The following is a 21,234-nucleotide window of genomic DNA, read 5'->3' as shown; positions in this document are numbered from 1 at the left end:
CTTCTCCCAATCTTCCCCAAGTCGCAGTCATCTCTTCACACTGGCTTCTGTTTCATTCTACTTTTCATGAAATGTACATTGTATGGTTACTTATCCATTGTATTTCTGCTAGACCCAGTAGATGATACCATTCTGAATGATCAGGGCTGTTTTTTCTTCTCTTGATATTTATTGCACGTATCTTCTACCCCTTTGTCTCACTTAAAGCAAGTGAGCCAAGGTTTTTGCTTGTAATACTCTTGTTCTTATTTTCATTTCTTAGGTAACTATGAACTTCAGTCTTAGCTATAGAATATGAGAGCTGAAAAGTAATTCTTTAGTTTAAATATGAGAAAAGGTAGACCCAGAGACACGAATAAGACACCGAGTATGTTTGAGCTTTTCACTGCTAGAATTCCTGTGTTCTGGCCCTCATGAGGGTGCAGCTTGGGTTTGACAGAGCAGGAGCCCCATGGTCCCATGCATAGTATGACATGTGACCTCTGCACATGGTTTACAGTTCCTGAACTGTGATTTCTTTTTCTGTGAAATAGTTACAATAGTAGATGGCTACCAACTAGAAAGTGGTCACAGGGGGGTTGAAAGTAAAACACAATAATGGACACACAGAACTTACACAGGGCACTTTATGCCATGTCATATTGAATATCTATACCCCTCTACCTATGTGTCAATGTCATGAATGTTGACAATTCACCCTAGACCCTGCTGGAAGAATCCAAAGAAATCCACAGTGACCTGGAAGTAATGACTGAGAAATTACAGTACCTCACTAGTGTGTACTGTACAGAAAAAATGTCCCAGCAAGTGGCAGAACTGGGACGGGAGACTGAGGAGTTGCAACAGATGATCAAAATTCGTTTGCAGAACCTCCAAGATGCAGCTAAGGTAAAAAAAAAAAAAAAAAAAAAAAAGCAGAAGAAAAAGTCTGTCATTAAAAGAAATGCCACTGTGGAAACAGTGCTCACCTGTGATGTGGTTTCTTGGCTGTGATGTTTTCTTCACCTATGACTTTGGGCTTCAAGTACAATATATTGATATTTACTCTCTAGGATATGAAAAAATTTGAAGCAGAGTTGAAAAAGTTACAAACTGCCTTGGAGCAAGCCCAGGCAACCCTGACCTCTCCAGAAGTTGGACGTCTCAGTCTCAAGGAGCAGCTCTCTCATCGGCAGGTAAGCCGAACTAACTTGGAGTAAACAGGGACAGGGACCTATACTTTTAAAAGAGGATAGCAAGGAAAAATGCCTCCTAAACTCAACACTGTTTTTTTTAAAAAATTTATTTTTAAATAGAGACAGGGTTGCCCTAGGTTGGCCAGGCTGGTCTCGAATTCCTGAGCTCATGTGATCCACCCGCCTCTGCTTCTCAAAGTGCTGGGGTTACAGATGTCAACCACTGTGCCCAGCCCCTAAATTCAACACTATTTTAAAAATGTTTTTGCAAAATGTTTATAACTTGCAACATAACTATAATTTAGTAAGTGCCTCTTGCTTATGAAATAAGTGATTTAAATATTAAATTTTTGAACGATGAAATCGCATTTTCAGCATCTGTTGTCTGAGATGGAGTCACTGAAGCCGAAGGTGCAAGCAGTGCAGCTCTGCCAGAGTGCCCTCCGGATCCCCGAGGATGTGGTCGCCAGCTTACCTCTGTGTCATGCTGCTCTGCGGCTGCAGGAAGAGGCCAGCCGGCTGCAGCACACCGCCATCCAGCAGTGCAACATCATGCAGGCAGGTGAACGGTGCCCACGCCAGCAGAGCAATTGCTGATGAATCATGGGCTTCTTTTCTTAGCATTGTGTGGGCTCAGCCATCAAAACACATCCAGGGTGTTGAATCTGACAGGCTGTTGTGGTTTTATAAAATAAGGAGATTAAAATGCTGTCATTTGGATCACCCACAAAAGCCTGGGGAATGCTATATAAAAAATATCCTTGGTGAAAATTATCTTTTAGTGATATTTTTAAATAAAGAACTTGTAAAGATTTATTTCTATGCAATGAAATATTTTTATCTCTTATTATTCACCTGAGAATCATCTACAAACTGATAATACAGGTTTACTGTTATCTTATGTTACAGAGTTTTTTCATATTTCAGCTTATCGAGGCATTAAATCCATTTTCTTTTGACTGCCTAAAAAAAATGCACTCAAGTATAATTCTTAGTCTCTTCACCTAGTAAGAGAAAAATCATTTACCAGGAAGAAATGACACTATTTACCTTATGTTTCCCTTCAACTAATAATTCTCGCTTTATCCAAAAATTGTATCAATAGCATCTCATTAAAATAACTAGTGGCTCATTTGGTCAACTATCCTTTTCCCCTGTTATCTTGTAATTTGTTGGACAGAAAATTCCTGAGGGTAAAAGTCATGCATAATTCATATGTATATATACTTTTGTTTGGTAGAGATGGGGGTGTCATCATGTTGCCCAGGCTGTATTGAACTCCTGGGCTCACATGATCCACCCACCTTGGCCTCCGAAAGTGCTGAGATTACAGGCTTGAGCCACTGCGCCCAGCCCATAATTCGTATTTTTATTCCCTACCGTAGCACTTAGTTAAGTGTCTTACTTATATGTTCAGTATTTGTTAGATGGAAAAATGAAATAATGTTTCCCACACTGCTTCACCCTTTCTGACTATCGTATTCCATCTTCAGGATGATATCGATAGGGAAAAGAGAGAGAAAGAATCCTGACCACTTAACTATTTTGATTCCGTCAATAATTTTGCTACAATATTTTAGAGAGAAAGCTCTGAAATATCTAAGTAAAGTGAAGAATTCAAACCATTAGGAATCTTACCCATCATTTCTTTATTCCCTACCCATACAGGTAAAAAAAAGGAGTTAAACTACAGAATCACTTACCTAGTTATTGATCGAGAAAAAAAAAAAAACTATCTATCTTTCTATGTTGTTTTTTCAAAGGAGGCTGTGGTGCAGTATGAACAATATGAGCAAGAAATGAAACATCTCCAGCAACTCATAGAAGGAGCCCACAGAGAGATTGAGGATAAACCTGTTGCCACCAGTAACATACAGGAGCTGCAGGCTCAGATTTCTCGGCATGAGGTGAGAGAGAAATGTAGGCAAAATACCGAGGGCAGGAAACTGGATGGATTAGCGTTTACGTTTGGTTTCTAGTGAATGGAAGGGAACAGTTTCCCCTGTCCTGCACTTAATGTGTTCAGCTCTTGGGAGGCCTCTTTGACTATCTAAGCACTGTGAGTGCCGTTTTTGCTGATTCAGTAACACGTGCCTTCCCCTTGATTCCACCTCTCTACACGTTGTTCACATTATACGGGACTCACGGATTGTCGTCTCCTTCACCCAGAATTCTCACAGTTAATACACTAAAACACAGTCCCATACCCTGTTTCTAATGCCTGCAAAAACAGCAGTGCTCAAAGCTTTGCTGCATTGGTCGCTCTCTTGGTGGCTCACGCCTGTAATCCCAGCACTTTGGGAGGTCAAGATGGGCAGATCACGAGGTCAGGAGATGGAGACCATCCTGGACACCATGGTGAAACCCCGTCTTTACTAAAAATACAAAAATTAGCTGGGTATGGTGGCACGCGCCTGTAATCCCAGCTACTTGGGAGGTTGAGGCAGGAGAATCACTTGAACCCAGAAGCCGAGATCGCGCCACTGCACTCCAACCTGGCGACAGAGCGAGACTCGGTCTCAAACAAACAAACAAACAAAAACTTAATATTTTAAACATTTTCTTCTTTGAAATATTACTCATTTCAGTTCCTCTTCCCAAAATCAGAGGATGGTCCAGGTTGCTTACTTTGCTAGTTTTCAGATTGGGCCAGCTAACATGTACCTCTTTTTCAAATGTTCTTTGTTTGTTCCTTTGGCATCATTATGACCTTAGGACTTGTCACTCCTTGTGCTGTCCCTGTCCCAGAGATCATGGTCCTTGAGTGATTGAGCTTAGCAGGGAATTTCCTTTCCTGAACTGTCAATTCCATATAGGTCAAGTTCACTCTTTCCCTTGGGGGCTGGTTCATAGCACTGTGAATTTTGGTAAATAACTGGGAGGAGGGTGTCTTATTTTTTCTGTACTGAGGATAGAGTATATGGAGTATATCCTTCCGTATGATCTATTTTAACTTTGTCACGAGAACAAGGAACAATTTTTCCAAACCACTTACGTTGAGATTCTCAAAAGATTCAAAGCATTGCTTTGTAAAGATGAAAAATCTCACCCCCTTCTCCAAATGCAATTAATTCTTTAATTTCTTGACATATATAAACATTAATAATTTTCATTTATATATGATTTACAAAATCATTTAAATATGCCATCTACATTTACTCCTACAACTATAGACATCATCTATGTTAGTGATTTTTCTTATGCACTGGCTAAATGAAAATGTAATGTAGATTTTTGAAACCACTGTTTATGTTGGTCTGTACATTAGACTATATATTATGTATTTATTTTGAAACTATTTTTAATCCCATCTAGGAAGATCCAAAATTTTGTTGTAACAACTCTTCTATCATGGTACAGATATTTTTAAAATCGTTTCTGGAGTAATAATTGTTATTACTACTAAACATTTTTGTTGTATGGTTTTTCCTCCCCAAGAAACTTGTGCTTTTTTTTTTTTTTTTTTTTTGAGACAGAGTCTTGCTGTATCACCCAAGCTAGAGCGCAGTGGCAAGACCATGGCTCACAGTGGGATCATGGCTCATTGCAGCCTCTACCCCCTGGGCTCGGGCAGTCCTCCCACCTCAGCCTCCAAGTATTTGGGACTACGAGCACATACCACTACCTCAGGCTAGTTTTTGCATTTTTTTGTAGAGTAGAGACAGGGTTTCGCCATGTTACCCAGGCTGATCTCAAACTCCTGGCCTCAAGTGATATGCCTGCCTCAGCCTCCTCACGTGCTGGGATAAAAGATGTGAGCCACCATGCCCGGCCAGCTTTATGTTTTTTAAAGTAACTTATAAAATTTTACATCACTTTTTTATATCAACCCTATGAGGTAAGAATTTATATATATATATAATTTGATGTTTATTTTTAATTTATTTTTATTTTTATTTATATTTATTTTTTTTTAGATGGAGTCTTGTTCTCTGTTGCCCAAGCTGGAGTGCAGTGGCACAATCTTGGCTCACTGCAACCTTCACCTCCTGGGTTCAAGTGATTCTCCTGCCTCAGCCTCCCGCGTAGTTGGGATTACAGGTGCACACCACGATGCCCTGATAATTTTTGTATTTTTAGTAGAAACAGGGTTTGACCATGTTGGCCAAGTTGGTATCGAACTCCTGACCTCAAGTGATCCACCCTCCTTGGTCTCCCAAAGTGTTGGGATTACAGGCGTGAGCCACCACGCCCAGCCGACATAAGGATTTTTTTAAAATCATCTTTATTTTACTGACAAAAAAACCGAACTTAGAAAAAAGTGACTTCCTGAGCTCCCAAATCTAGTAACTGATTGAAATTAGACTCGATCTCAGTATCTTTGTCTCCAAATTCTGTGATTTTTCTTCCACTGTAATAGAAACTATCTGGGCTACTTAATGAAACAAAAGAGAATAACGAAGTCCCTGGAAAATAAATGAGTCTCCCAAGGTCACACTCAGCTCAGCCAGCAGTGGACTAGGTCTTCCCAGCTCTTGGTCCAGTGAGCTGTTTATTTTGTCGCATTTTCTTCCACAGTTCTGAACATCCATGTTACGTTTGTTAGTTTTAAACCAACTGTGGCTTAGAACACATTTTCATGTAAAAAATGATGCAGTCCTGTGTGAGCTTCATTGTATGTATAAAACAAACACAGGAAGGAAAGTGCCGAGTGGAGAAAGCTTAACCGATGATAACATACAAATTGGGAAGAGGGTTTCTTCCTGTATTTTCTATCTTGTTTTAATTGAATTTCAATCTTATGGTGAATCTAGTTTTCTTACAAATAACTTTAAAAATAACTGATCATTTATTTATGGCTAAAGAATTCACACTTTTAAAAATAATTTTTCGGCTGGGTATGGTGGCTCACACCTGTAATCCCAGTACTTTTTGGAGGCCAAGATGGGTGGATCACAAGGTCAGGAGTTTGAGACCAGCCTGGCCAATATGGTGAAACCCTGTCTCTACTAAAAATACAAAAATTAGCCTGACATGGTGACAGGTGTCTGTAGTCCCACCTACTCAGGAGGCTGAGGCAGGAGAATCGCTTGAACTGGGGAGGTGGAGGTTGCAGTGAGCTGAGACTGTGCCACTGCCCTGCAGCCTGGGCAACAGAGCAAGACTCTGTCTCAAAATAATAATAATAATGATAATAATTTTGCAAAGGTTGCATTTAATTTTTAAAAAATCATCCTGCCACTTTTAAATCATAGGAGAGGATACTCAAACCTCTTTTCTTTCCACCTGATGCGGAAAGCCTGCTCCTGAAAACCAGAGACTGGCCACAGAGGGCTGCTTGTCTTTTAGTGGCCACTCTACCTGAAATTCCTACCTTTATAAACATTTTCAGAAATTTTATAAAGAGAATGGGTAACATGAAACCGAGTGTTCCATTTTATTTTAGTGGATTTGACCACAGCTTGAATAACCAACCCTCGAAGGTAATGAGATTACAAGAGGTTTATACTTACAGAAGTAAGTCGTAGAGTACTATTTCTCAGTGGAAGTCATGTGCATTGGAGTCACATGGGCTAATCATGAAATGCAGACTCTCATACACCTAGTCAATCAAAATCTTTGGAAGTGGTGACCAGAGGTGCATTTTTTAAAGAAACAATCCAAATGAGTTTTGTATACAATAAGGTTGAGAATTGCAGCTTAAGAAATGGTCACTTGCTGTCAGTGTGGGCACATCTTTGCAGGATACTGCAGTAGGGAGCTGTGCCCAGCCATGTGATTACAAGGGGTGGAAGGCCTAAAACTAACTCTGTCTATTTCATAAAGATTCCTCAAGTTGCCAGGCACGGTGGCTCATGCCGGTAATCCCAGCACTTTGGGAGGCCCAGGCAGACAAATCACTTGAGGTCAGGAGTTCGAGACCAGCTTGGCCAACATGGTAAAACCCCATCTCTAATAAAAATACAAAAATTAGCTAGGCATGGTGGCGCGGGCCTGTAATTCCAGCTACTCGGGAGGCTGAGGCAAGAGAATGACTTGAACCCAGGAACTGGAGGTTGCAGTAAGCCGAGATTACGCCACTGCACTCCAGCCTGGGTGACAGAGCAAGACTCCATCTCAAAAATAAAATACAATAAAATAATAAAAAAGATTCCTCGAATTTTTGTACAATGGCAAACCATTGTATGAAAGCTTGGTGACTTGAAATTCAAGGAGTCCAATAATCTGCTAGATCTGTCTTCTATTATTAACTAGTTACAGTAAATGGCATTTATTGAGTACCCACGTGCTAGCCACTAGAGGAGATATGGTAAGTAGCTATTCAATCACTGCTTTTAAAAATCCTATTAGGTTTAATTAACTACATCCCCAGAGGTAAAGAAGCAATGATTTCTACTTTTTAAGTCCTTGTTTAAAAAATTCCTGGCTGGGCGTGGTGGCTCATGCCTGTAATCCCAGCACTTTGGGAGGCTGAGGTGGGCAGATCACGAGGTCAGGAGATCAAGACCAACCTGGCTGACACAGTGAAACCCCGTCCCTACTAAAAAATACAAAGAAAAAAATTAGCTGGGTGTGGTGGTGGGCGCCTGTAGTCCCAGCTACTCAGGAGGCTGAGGCAGGAGAATGGTGTGAACCCTGGAGGCAGAGCTTGCAGTGAGCCGAGATAGCACCACTGCACTCCAGGCTGGGCAAAAGAGCGAGACTCTGTCAAAAAAAAAAAAAAAAAAAAAATTCCTATACTATTATGAGTCAAGAAGACTGCTTGCTGGCTGATTTCTGCTGGACTGTTTTTCCCTCCTCTCAGCTTCGGTTGGGTGGGAAGAAACAAACAAAACAACAATAATAACAAAATGCGTGTGTGTGTGTGTGTGCGCGCATGTGCACGCATGTGTTTTGCATACAGTCAGCCCTCCATATCCATAGGTTCTGCATCCATGAATTCAACCAAGCATGGATGGAAAATGTTTGAGGAGAAAAAAGGATGGTTGCATCTGTACATGTTGATCTTCTTTTCTTGTCATTATTCCCTAAATGGCACAGTATAACAACTATTTATAATACATAGCATCTACATTGTGTTAGGTGTTATTAGTAATCTAGAGATGATTTAAAGTATTTGGGAAGATGTGCATATGCAAATACTATACCATTTTACGTCAGAAACTTGAACATCTGTGAATTTTGGTATCTAATAGGGTTCCTAGAACCAATGCCCCTCAGTTACTGAGGGATAACTATGTGTACATATGTGTGTGTGCATGTGTATATATGTGTGTATATATATGAATGTATGTGTATGTATGTACACAATTATTTTAAAGACATGATTTAATATTTTTGTCACAAAATGTTGTCTTTTTCTTTGAGACAGAGTCTCACTCTGTTGCCCAGGCTGGAGTACAGTGACACAATCTTGGCTCACTGCAACCTCCATCTCCTGGATTCAAGCGATTTCCGGCTAATTTTTGTATTTTTAGTAGAGACAGGGTTTCACCATGTTGGCCAGGCTGGTCTTGAACTCCTGACCTCAAGTGATCCCCTCGCCTCAGCCTCACAAAGTGGCATGAGCCACTGCACCTGGCCCACAAAATGTGTTCTGTGCGTACAATAAATGACAGTCTCTCAAACAAAGAAGCCAAAAAAAAAAAAAAAATTAAAAAGAATAATAGTTTTGTACTTTTAGGAATCATATTTTGAAATACGTATTTTCATTTTTTAAAGATGCAATAAAGTATAATTTTAATATTTGATACTTAAAATATTTAAGCAAGAAAGTAAAACTTTAATATTTTAGAATTACCATACTCCTAAAATGAATCTATAGTTACCTTTTTAAGGGCTATGTGCTATCCAGAATATATTTCCAATAAGCTCTTAATAAAATATTTAAAACTTCTCTCATAATAAATTTTTTTCATTCTTGTCTGCTCAAAAACAAAAAAACAATTATTTTTTCAAAAGCAAATGAAATTAAAAGCCATTAAATCCGAATTGCACTTCAAGCCTAAAGTTCTAGTTAAAGCCTCAGCATCATGATGAAATGCGCAAGAGAAAATTTGATGAATATGCTAAATTTTATTTGGGGGTCAATCTGCATTAAAAATTATGATTTCCATATGCAATATCTAGCTTATCTAAAAAAAATTCCTAGGGACATAGGAACAGATAGGCTATTGACTATGTGACCCTACGTAAAATAAATGATTGTCAACTCTGTTGAATGTACTCAGTAGGGTAAGAGCTGAGCCTTGCATTTTTTTGGTGTGGTTTTAGCCATCACATGACCTAATTTCCATGGCATGAACCATCTGGTAAATTTCAGATGCTTTCCGCTTTTTAAGAAAGTTGTCAGTTCCTAATGTTGCGGAAGTTCATGGTTCCATATGGGGCCTCTCGCGATTAGAAACCATTCATTCGGCCTCATCCCCTCATTTCTCCTTTTGTGCGGACGCGGGGACGCGGGCTCGGGCACTTTGGCTGTGCCTGCGCTGCGCCGCGCAGCCTGCGGTCTGGCTCGGTAGCGAGATGCAGGAGGACTCGCCGCCTCCACATCCTGCCTCCCGGGCCCGCGCGGCTCTGCGCGCTCATTGGCCCGCCCTGCAGGAAGATGAACGCTACTACTTCTGTTTCCTTTTGATGCTGCTCTGACACCCCGGTGGGGGAAATGTTTCCTCAGGAGCTGGCGCAGAAAATTAAGGGCTACCAGGAGCAGATCGCTTCTTTGAATTCCAAGTGCAAGATGCTGACGATGAAAGCCAAGCACGCCACCATGCTGCTGACGGTGACCGAGGTCGAGGGGCTGGCGGAAGGGACAGAGGACCTGGACGGGGAGCTCCTCCCCGCGCCTTCGGCCCACCCCTCTGTGGTCATGGTAAGGATCCAGTAGGTCCCCGCGGCTCTGCTCTTTGACTGGAGCCTGGCGAGTGGCTCCATGTTCCCTCTCCGTGGCTGATTTCAGGGACCAGCCTTCGATCTTGCAGACTAAGAGGGAGAAACAGTTTCCTCAACTCTCTTTGACTACCTTTGGGCCGGGCCAATCGTTGACACTGTAAACAATGACAGTTAAAATGAAACTATGTGCTCGAGACAGCTGAATTACTTAATTTGTCAGCGGTCTGCCCTGTATTTGTTTATAATTTCGCAATAATACTGAGAGGCTCTGAGCTTTAAACAGTAATTTATTTGCACAATGTTTTAGTTGTCTGGGGGATGGGAAATTCGTGGCACATATATTTAGTTGTGTTTTGCAGGCTAACTAGCTAACTACCTATGTGCAGGTACTCTACTGTATAAATGTTTAATACAATTTGGAAGAACAGCTATTGTTAGAAAAAATATGAAAACAGACGATCTAAAGCTTGGCTTTGGATTAAAATAAATCAACTGTTATTTTCTATTCTGCGCCACTATTTTCCTATACACTTGATATCTAAACTGCATTGAGTATTTTGGTGACTATAATGTTTTCCAGTGCTGTGTATTTTCCCTAATATGTGCTGTGCCTCAGGTAATGAGTAACCAAACCTGGGCCCATTTGGCAATATACTACTTTGGGTGCATTTATCTCCCTACGATATTAGAAACTTGAGATGTTCGCGAAAGACCAAGCTTTATTTCGTAGACCTTTCCTCATTTGTATGATTCATGATTTTTCCAGTTATTTATAAAGCCACAAACTCTCCAAAGAAAGGAAAATAATGGAGTATTTAACCAACAACCAAACTTCAATGTCATAGGCACCCCCATCCCTGATTGTTTTACAAATGATTACTAGCATCATATTCTCTTGAAAACACAACTTTTAAATACTAACACAGGATTAATATGTGAATTTGGGTCCTGGTAATTCTAACCTTTGTTTTATAATTAACTCTGTTTTGGCCTGTGCCTGAACAGGACTTATGTTAACATAGCTAATTGATTTTCATGTCCTTTGGGCTACATTTTACGTGGCAGATGACTGCAGGTCGCTGTCACACTTTGCTGTCACCGGTCACTGAGGAGTCTGGGGAGGAGGGAACCAACAGTGAGATTTCCTCTCCACCTGCCTGTCGCTCCCCTTCACCTGTGGCTAATACAGATGCTTCTGTTAACCAGGTACCTCCCACTTGGCATTCCTCTAGCAATATTCTCTGGGCAGATGCAGGACTCCATTCTCTGATTCCATTAGACCGTGGGTATGAATCTCAGACTTTGTTGCATTTGGTTCCAGGGACACACCAGTAGGTGTTATAGTTGCACAAACTATGATTGTCATGTGTCTCAGTAGGTCATCTCTCCTCTCCTGGGCTACAGAAAATGGCATGAGCAAAAATTAGGTCATGGGAATGATAGCCCAGAAGGCCCTATTTTAAGACATTATGGCCTTAGTTTCTAGCAATCATCTGGAATGGGGTTCTGCATCCAACAGAAAATGAAAGATCTGTGTCACCATTGTAAAATAACATGATTCGACGGCTTTATAACATGCATTGAATATAGTGTTGGCATTTACCAGCTCAGATTTTGAAGATGGGAAACTTCTGTTCGTTATGTCAGATTTCTTTATTGACAACTTGTGTACCAATTTAAGGAATGTCTGCCATGTTTATACTAGAATGCCTAGTAGATTTCAGTGTTTAACTTATCTTTCAATAATCTTAAATTTTATTTTCTATAAAATGGGGAAAACAAAATAACCATTTTGTTATAAGAAACCTTTTACCATGTATTAAATGTAGATAATACTAAAATTAAATGTCAAAAAGGTTTTATGTCAAATATTAGATAGAAATCAAAACGATGCCTTTATAGTAACCAAAAACTTTTAATGAATGTTAAGTAATACTTTACTTTTTAGTGAAGACAACTAACAAATGTAAACTATCCTATGAAATCATGTTTTTTCAAAGAAGTTGATATGTATTATTAAGGGAGAAGCATTAAACAGAGCAAATGTTTTATAACCTGTATTATAATTCAATATAATTCAGTTATATTACTTTTATTTTAAAGCAGAAGCATTCAGACTATCATAGGATTTCTGTGATGAAGAGAGTCCTCTCTCATTAAAAAGAAAAGGAACGTCAAAATGATGAAACCTTTAGTTAATACAATTACACAGTTCTCGGTAAAAATCAGGATAGCTCTAGGGAAATTATCAACTCATCCATTCATCAAACACATTCTGACACTTGCTCAGCATGAAACCTTGTGTTGGTTCCTGAGGATGCAGCTGAGAAGGAGTCAGCATGGTCCTACCTGCAAGGCCCTGACAATCTAGAGAGAAAGGCAGACATGGGACAGATAATAACAATGTGATCAGAGGAAACTAAAAACAGCAACAAAAAAGGAGAAGTTCAGGGAGCCATGGGAGATTTGGGAAAGTGTTCTTCAAATTCTGATTTAAAAATATGTATTACTCATTCTTCGATGATTTGTCCTTCCCTGTGGTTACAGATGTTATTAGAGAAATTGAGCTATAGTCAGCTGATTATTATATAGAAAAAAGTTGTTCTATATAATATGGTCTAGGTTCTCAAAATTTTCAAACTGAATAGTAAATACTTATTTGAGACTTTGTGGAAAGAATATACCTTTTCCAAAATTGTAAATCTCCATGCTATTTCTTGTAAAGTGTCAAAGTATACATGAAAGTGCCCTAAAAATGATGAAATATGCAAACATTTCTATCATTATTTCATGACATTAACCACAAAGCTTCATCAGATCCTAACCCTCAGTAAGATTAGGCTTTGTTTTAATTCTTCCGTCTCCCCTAGACACAGGAAAACATCAATAAAATTGCATTGTTAATCTAAAATACTTACATGTGATGCTGCAAAATAGGGGGAAGTGCCTTCACTTAGTTTAAGACAGACAGGTTTACTCTGAGGGAGCTGTTAAAAAGGAAATGTAGTACGCTTGGTGTTCATCAAACAAATCAACCCCATCATTACAGCCACATGTTATTTTTGTATAGTAATGTAAGTTAGAAGATAATGAAAAAATATGACACCATGGCCAGCGATGCACTGGATTTATAACATTGTCTCTTGAAACTGAGGAGGACATGTAGGATCCCCGTAAGTTTCAGTTTTCAGATTAAAAACCCTGAGTTTTGTGTACAGAATGTGTACAACTGTTTCAGGGAGCAGCCAAATAGAACTGCTTTATAAAATCACAGTTGTTAAAAAAAAAAGGTTTCGTGCCTGCTGTTCCTGCAAGTAGATCTCCGTTATATAACTACCTGGTCCCACTCACAGTCAGTGTATTCTGTCTCTGACAGTGGCTATTAGCTAAAACATAATAACAATTTAGCTTACTTGAAGGTAGAAATACTGAGGCATTCCCAGATTTTGCTGCAGGCTTCTTGATTCCCCTTAGAAGCAAGCCAAGTCTTAGACTCTGCAGAAGAGTTGAGAGAGGAATAGATGTGAAAAGAGCGAGCAAGAGTGTAATGGGAAAATCACTGGCCTCCAAGTGAAAAGCTCACACTGAGTTGCAGCTCTTCCTCCTCTAAGCTGAGTGCACCTGGGAAGTCCCTTCATACCCTCATTTGTAAGTGAGAAGCGATACTACTCAATTCACAACGTTGTGAAAATGAAATGTGACATTAATCATGAAAGTGCTTTTCAAACTAGAAAATGCTGATCAAATAGTAGCTACAATTGTCCAGATTTATTTCCTTAGGAATCTACTCATAATAACTCTTATAACTTAGGCACATAAGCAATAAGAAATGTATTTTTAACAGTGACTCCTCACTACATCAAATATTGACTTTAGTAGTTATTTATAGTACTGAGTGATTTATTTTAATTGAATTTATGTATGTACCTCAAATAAATAGAAAGTATTCATCTATAAAAGGTGATGTATTTTCAAACCCTTTTAAGAAACCAGGAGTTGTCATTCCTATCTGTAGGCATCAGCCATACACATGTATACACACACACACATACACACACACACACACACACACACAGAGCGAGAGAGAGAGACTGCCAGAAAAAATTATTTGTAATACATTTATTTTATTCTGGCTCTTTTGGGGGCCTTCTGTATTTATAATAGAGTATCTAATGTAAAATGTTTACACCATTTAAAGCCATTCCTGCTTTTCCTTGTGGACAGTAATAGTATTACTGTCCATGTATATAAAATAATATAATTGATAATATAAAGTGCATTTACAAGCATGGTTTATTATGAACATATAGGCCAGCTTTTTATTTGCCAAACACTCCACAACATGCTCAGGGTGAAGACGAAAAGCACTGACCCAGACAGCCCTTAGGGAGCTTGCAGTGTGTGTGAGGACAGGCAAATGCTTACAATAGAGGGTGGCAGGTGGTGTGGCAGAGGGCAGCACAGTGTTGTGGGAGGGTCTAGAGAAAGCACCTAAACTAGCTGGGGTCAGGCAGGGGTCAAGGATGGACCTCTTTGGTTTTAAGGGGGGAGCACAGTTAGGCAGTTGGAGTGCAGTTGGGTGGTGTGAGATGAAGATTTTCAGGCAGAAGAAAACCACCTGTGGGAAGCTGTGGAGGCGGGAAGCAAAATGGCCCATCAAGGCAACTGCAAATAGTTTCACTATAATTGGAGAAACATTGGTGGAAGAGGAGGAGAGGGGGAGGTGAGACTGAGAGGGATATGGGAACCACATCATGGAGGCCCTGGATGCCACAGGAAGGAATTTCAGCTTCCTCCAGAAGCTAATATTTAACCATTGAGGGAATTTAACGAGAAGCTGTGTATAGAACTGCGTTTTAGAACTGATACTTCTGGATCAATGTGGACAGGAGAATAGAGGTGTGCACATTCAGAGCCAGGGGAGCGGTTAGAAACAGAAGTTGCACAGTCTCATGCTTGGTCCACCCTGGTGATAAAAATGAGAGAAACAGGTCAGGAGGGACTACAGAGGCCTGGACAGCTCCTGCCCCACATAAATGAGGCAATGTCTCCTCTGTTAGCATTACTTCAACAAAGACACAGGGCCCAGTGTTACCATACCTTGTGGTTTGCAAAACAAGCTGTGAATGTGAACTTTAATGAAATCTCTCTATCTTTATGAAGAGAGATTTTAAACAATTTAAAACGTTGTATAAGCCACACTAAATGTGTGCAGGTCAGAGGCAGCCCACAGGCTGCCAGTTTGCAACCTCTGAGTTAGGAAGTTGTTACTGTAATGAGAACTTGAACCAAGGCCGTGGCCAGGATATGCGTCGTTAGCACTTCATCCTCCCATAAGCAGTGGATGGTAAGGGGGAGGAGAAATCAGGAATAAATCCCAAGTTTATAGCTTAGGTGAGAAGACATTCCGTTTATTGCAAGATGGATAATACTTCATTGTTTCATCCTCAATTGGTTCATTTTGGAAATGCTGACTTTGAAGAGCCTATAGGATATGCATGGATATGTGAGTCTGGAGCTTATCAATTCACCAGTATTGGTGAGTGAGTGAAAAACAAACTACAAAAGAGCAAGAGTTGAATGACTAGAAAGCTGGGAGGAGAACAGAGAGATTTTTTAGAAAGTGTTTCCAGAAAGGGTTTTTCAGTGCTATTGAATGCTAGAGGTCTGGCAAGGGAAGGGATGAAAATTCATCATGTTTTGTCATAGAAGCTGGTGAGAGCAAGCTCTGCAGTCATCAGGATCAAAGCCCAAACTGGAATTTAGAAGTGGATTGAGGGTGAGAAAGTCCCATGTGAAAATCACCCTTTTAGAAGTTGGATTATGAAATGAAAGGGAGAAAACAAAGAAATGAGGATGCAGCCTGTGCGTGCAGGTGCATTCACGTGTGACGGCCCATCACATTGTGAACTGCGGACTTTTTAGAAAATGTGATCTCCTTCAAGAAAACAAAGAAAAGAAACAGTGTGTGTAGGTGTTTTTAGATGGAAAAGTGAAAGTCAACAAAGCAGGAGAGGATGTTAATAGACAAGGTCCTTGAAAAGGCAGTTTGTGGGATTCTCAGAGTCTGTGGGAGAGTCAGGTTTAAGCAATGAAACTGGCAAGCATAAGATAAGGGTGAGTGTGAATATACACAGACTTTTGAAAATTTGAGAAGTTGTAGTATCTCCGTGACAGCTTGGATTGCGTGTGTGTGTGTGTGTTTGTGTGTGTATTTGTGTGTGTGTGTGTCAATAAGACACATGCATATATGCACCCTGGAAAGAAAAGCTGGATTGAGTCATGTTTGCGGTTTTCCAAGTGGATGAAGTAAAGGTTAAAAGAGCAAGAGAAACAAGAGTCTTGGCAAGAAAGGGGTTTAAGTAACTTTAGACATAACTGCAAGTCCAATTGAGTGATGACAGCATACAAGGGTGTGGAGGACTGAAGTGGGGTGGAAGTGAGTGAGGATCAATGGATTTAAACCTACTAAGGACATGAGGAGTAATCCACTCAAGACAGTGACAGGGTTAGGAATGAAGAGGAAGCAGTCTTCATGTTCCAATGTCATCAATAAATGTTGGGGACTCATCTGGAGACCTCAGGAACAACAACAGAATGGATAGAAGCTGTCATAGTCACTCAAATATTATTTCATGTAATCCTCAGTCCCACCCAAGGTTGGACCAGTGAGTGAACCAGTGTGCAAGATGTAAGTTATTTGCTCCAATTATATAGCTACACTAGAGGAGAATTTCACTAGAATCTCAGCTGTCCCAGTCTGAATTCATTCTACTGCATGACACTGCTACATTTGTTTCTCAGATGGCTGGAGCCTTCTTCAATACTTTTTACTAATACATGATTATCAATAAGACTCAGGTATTTTAAGCTGACATAATTCCCTTCAACAGTCCAACTGCAAAAACAATGAACTTTATAATAGCAATTACTCCCCCAATTAAATTTCTACTGAAATACAGATAAATAACCATAGAAACAATTGAAAACCATCTTTACTATATCTCTTGATATATCTTTACTATATCTCGATATAGTAAATTTTATCAATACAAATAAAATATGTATGTTACTTATAACACAATAGATTTAAAAAATTTGAAAGCATGATATTTCATCATTTACTTTGATTTTGTGTGTGTGTATACTTTGAGGAAATGAATAGAAGAAAACCTTTATATTATTTGTTTCTTAGAGTAGTTGTGACTTCCCCATTATATTTTTCCTATTTAATATCAAAATATTTAAATTAATTCTGCAAATAATGAACCCACAAATAGTGAAGATCTGGCTGCATCTGTAGATTTAATTTTATTTACGTCAAGTAGTTTTTAAAATTATTTAAAACTTTAATGAATACATTTGGCAACATTTTAGGAACTAGATCATTAGGATTCCCTTTTTTTGCTATTGTAATCAATCTTTAAATACATGTGTACTGCTTAAATCCTTTGTATTTCCATTTAACAAACATAGAATAAGAATGAGTTTTGGCAGCTTGAAATATTGGTAAAGTTGTTTTTTGATGTATATAAACAAAAATTCTGAAACAATTATAGTGTGCTTCGATACAGTCTTTAAACTTTTCTAGTCACAAGCGTTTACTAATTTACTAGTTTGTAGTGCTCCATAAAAGGTGTAGATCTGAAATCTTTCCTTGACATGACCAACAGTACCCAGAGCATATTAATCTAGACTTTTCTTCTTGTTTAATTCAGCACTGTGCTTTGCACTCACAGGACATTGCATATTACCAAGCCTTGTCTGCTGAGAGGTTGCAGACAGATGCCGCAAAGATTCACCCCAGCACATCAGCGTCCCAGGAGCTGTATGAACCAGGATTGGAGCCATCCGCTACTGCCAAACTGGGTGATTTGCAGCGTTCTTGGGAAACCTTAAAGAATGTGGTAAGTCTTCAAGGTGGACTTGGTTATGCCCACCAGACATCAGTAAACTTAGCGGTTGTCTTATGAAACACATGCAGAGAGTTTACACATCCAGTCCACAGCTGAGTACCCTATGCTGGGCCACAGAGGTAAAGCACTGAAGAAAGAAATGTTGTAATCTGAAAGATAAGGGCCTGGGAAGTATTTGGTAACATCCCTTTTCTGGTGTAGATCAGTGAGAAGCAGCGCACACTCTATGAAGCTTTGGAACGCCAGCAGAAGTACCAGGACTCCCTCCAGTCCATCTCTACGAAGATGGAGGCCATTGAGCTGAAACTCAGTGAGAGTCCAGAGCCCGGCAGGAGTCCAGAAAGCCAGATGGCTGAACATCAGGTACAAATAGCCATGACTTCAGTTTCCTGCTTGATTAAATAAGTGCACTCTTGTGACTGTTTGGCCTGTCAGGCATGTGTTTGAGATAGCCAGTTGACTTTTTTTTTTTTTTTTTTTTAACCTTATCAGTTCTTCCAGAGTAAACAAGAGTCCTAATGATGGTCGTTTCTACTGCTGATTTAGGCAGGGATCTGAGAAAGAGAGAGAGAGAGATTCAGACTTTGAATCTAATTAAAGAAAGCTACATGCATTGATGTTGCTTTTTAACTTTGATTACATAAAATGTGTTTCCTTAGAGTTGCCAGGTTATTTTGGTTTTGTTGTGAGCCATTGTTGTAAGAATAAAATATACTCCAAATCTACCTTTTCTGGATATTGTTGTTTTAAGAAACTTAGCCAGGGGGTGTCCCTCCATTATTACTTCAGAAAATATGTCTCAGGCTTCATAAGTTCTGAGTCTCATCTTGTGATTGTCCCTGACTTAAATCATTTTTTAGAAGGTTAGACTAGGCAAAAAATTAGAGATCATTACATTAATCTAATGCAGAAAGATAATGTTAAAAATGTGTCCATTTAAAATGCATGCTAAGAAATGTTGAGAAATTAAAATCTGGTTAATACTTTGGCAGTCTGATGAGGTATGCTGTTAAAATTATATTTATTTGGTATAAGTAGGGTCTTAGGATACTGAGGCACACATTCTCCTACATATTCATCACCCTGATGTAGGAAAATGCTGCCTGTCTGGGACAAGAACCCAGGAGCGTTGACAGTCCTTCAGAAGGCAGGAGGGAAGAAAGATATTTTTAGATGTTAATTAAGAGCTATGAAAGCATGGCTTTCAAGCATGTTTATCAAAGACAGGGTAACTTAACAGCTTTAAGAGTGAAACATTGTACTTTGTCTTTCTTCTACTTTACATCTTCCTAGTTTTGGAAGCAGGATAACCTTGGAATACACTGCTTGTTCATAGTATAGTCAGATAAAGTTGCATTCTTTTGCAATATATATCTTTCAGTATAACACAAAAATGAGAACATTTCATCTAGAGACAGCATATTGAGAAATAGTGGTTTCAGGTTTTTTACACTCTTGTAGCTTCTGAAGATAGAGATCAAAGTGAATAGTGTCCATTTTTAGGCCTTATTTTGGTAAAAAAACAAAACAAAACAAAACTACCTCCTGTAGGTCTTTCTGCTATCCCATAGTCACCCACCCTCAGCCACATTTGTAGAGGGTGCTATGAAAGCACAAAGTGAGAATTAACCCTTGTTATCCAAGACCAGATCAATCAGGGGGACAGTCAGGGGCTTGGGGGACTATTAAAATGCCATTTACTTCTGAGCTTCCCCCGTTTTATCACTAGAGTGCTAGTCTCTCAAACCCCTCTCCTTTCTAAAGGGGCCTCAGTGTCTCCCATTTCTCTTTAGCTGGTACGCCAGTTTTCTGTTGCCAGTGGCCACCTCTTTCTCATCTGAAGGGGTGTCCCTATTGCTCCAGTGTGCTCCCTGGGGCTCCTGGGCCTTCCTTGCTCCTGCGGTTCTGTCTGTCCGGCTGTTCCCTGCACCTCTGCTTCACTGTACTGGAAGGAGCCAGAGGGCTTCCTTCAGGTTGAGTACGTGCTCCTCAGGGCAGCCTCGATGGCTGTTCTGCAGGAGGCCCCGTTCTTTAAGCATTCAAAAGGAATATAGTGTAAATTACGCAGGGACTGGATTAGAATGCATTTGAGGGTCACTCACTCAGATTATCAGATGCCGATGTTGCAGAAAGTTTAAGTAGTTTGAGCCTCTCTCCAGCTTCAGGACATCTCCACCTTTGTTCAAGCTCCCTATTCTTGTAGCCCGGGCGGCTGCCCACAATTGCCAAAGACCCATCACTGGCTGCCACAATATTTAGGAGCTGCATGAAAACAGGATCCTGGTGGCCTGCTCTGCCCTTCCAGAGTTCCTCACGGAGAATGCAAGTTAGCTTCCAATCAGCACCACCACCCTGTTGCTCAGGCATTAGGATGGAAACACACAGAAACCGAATGTGGAGCAAAATGATGATTCTGTTCAAGAGAGTTAATGGAGACAACTCAAAATTGCACATTAATTCTGAGAATTATAAATTAGAAGTGAATCTGTGACTTTTCTTGTCATTAAGGTCAACCACGTGACTTTTTGTCCCTTTCTAAGTTGGCAGTAGCCGTGCTAGCCATCGCAGCAGTAAGGAGGTACAGCTAATTTAATGAAGATGACCAATCACTGGGGCTTAATGTTTTATTAAGAGAGAAAATATATTAATGTTATATTAACTAATTCTATTAATATTTTATATTAATATAATTAGAACATATTAATGTTCTAATGGGAGGGAAAGAAAATAGCAATAATGTAGAATTTAGTATAATTTCATGTATCATTACATATCTACTATTTTTTCATATGAGCTATTTTTGCTACCTTGTGCTATCTGTGCCTAAGTTCTACAAGTTCTGGAACAGAGCTGCCTACATGAAAAGCTGGTGGTATCTCAGTATCTAAATTTGTTCTTAGCTTCTGGAATGGTACTTTAAAAATTTCAAGCACTGTTATAGAATTACTATTTCTAAATTTCAACTGAATGGGCGTGAGGAAGTCCAGTATGGTTTTTTATATTTCCTAAAAATTAATAGAAATACTTTAGTTTTTACTTCTTTCCCAACACTCTTTTGGAAGTATTCACATTTTTTTAAGGAAGTAACCTAATTCCTGCATTTTCCCTTTAAACACTTGTCTAAACTACTGAATTTGTGTGGAATGCTGTGCCTTTCTGATTATCCTCTCTAAATTGTCTTATAGATTTCATTTTTTTTTTTTTCTGAGACAGAATCTCACTCTGTTGCCCAGGCTGGAGTGCAATGGCACGATCTTGGCTCACTGCAACTCCGCCTCTCAGGTTCAAGCGATTCTCCTGCCTCGGCCTGC

At 39.6% G+C, this 21,234-nt stretch overlaps 1 protein-coding gene across 28 annotated transcripts in view; it reads left to right on the top strand.

Annotated features, from left to right (window-relative positions):
• SYNE1 (spectrin repeat containing nuclear envelope protein 1) overlaps positions 1-21,234 on the top strand; it is a 530,711-nt gene that overhangs the window by 339,867 nt on the left and 169,610 nt on the right. For 24 of the 28 annotated variants that reach the window (XM_074037290.1, XM_005552157.4, XM_074037285.1 and 21 more), the window contains 8 exons: positions 703-888; positions 1,053-1,175; positions 1,551-1,733; positions 2,939-3,082; positions 9,793-9,987; positions 11,073-11,213; positions 17,747-17,914; positions 18,125-18,286. In XM_074037290.1, the coding sequence (XP_073893391.1) occupies positions 703-888; positions 1,053-1,175; positions 1,551-1,733; positions 2,939-3,082; positions 9,793-9,987; positions 11,073-11,213; positions 17,747-17,914; positions 18,125-18,286 (1,302 nt within the window). The remainder of the gene's footprint in view (positions 1-702; positions 889-1,052; positions 1,176-1,550; positions 1,734-2,938; positions 3,083-9,792; positions 9,988-11,072; positions 11,214-17,746; positions 17,915-18,124; positions 18,287-21,234) is intronic. The other 4 variants (XM_074037296.1, XM_074037295.1, XM_074037294.1 and 1 more) reach the window with 1 other exon arrangement.

The sequence above is a fragment of the Macaca fascicularis genome, chromosome 4, assembly GCF_037993035.2.
Source record: "Macaca fascicularis isolate 582-1 chromosome 4, T2T-MFA8v1.1".
NCBI lineage: Eukaryota > Metazoa > Chordata > Mammalia > Primates > Cercopithecidae > Macaca > Macaca fascicularis.
Note: the sequence above shows the minus strand (reverse complement) of the source record. Positions and strands in the feature narration are given on the sequence as shown.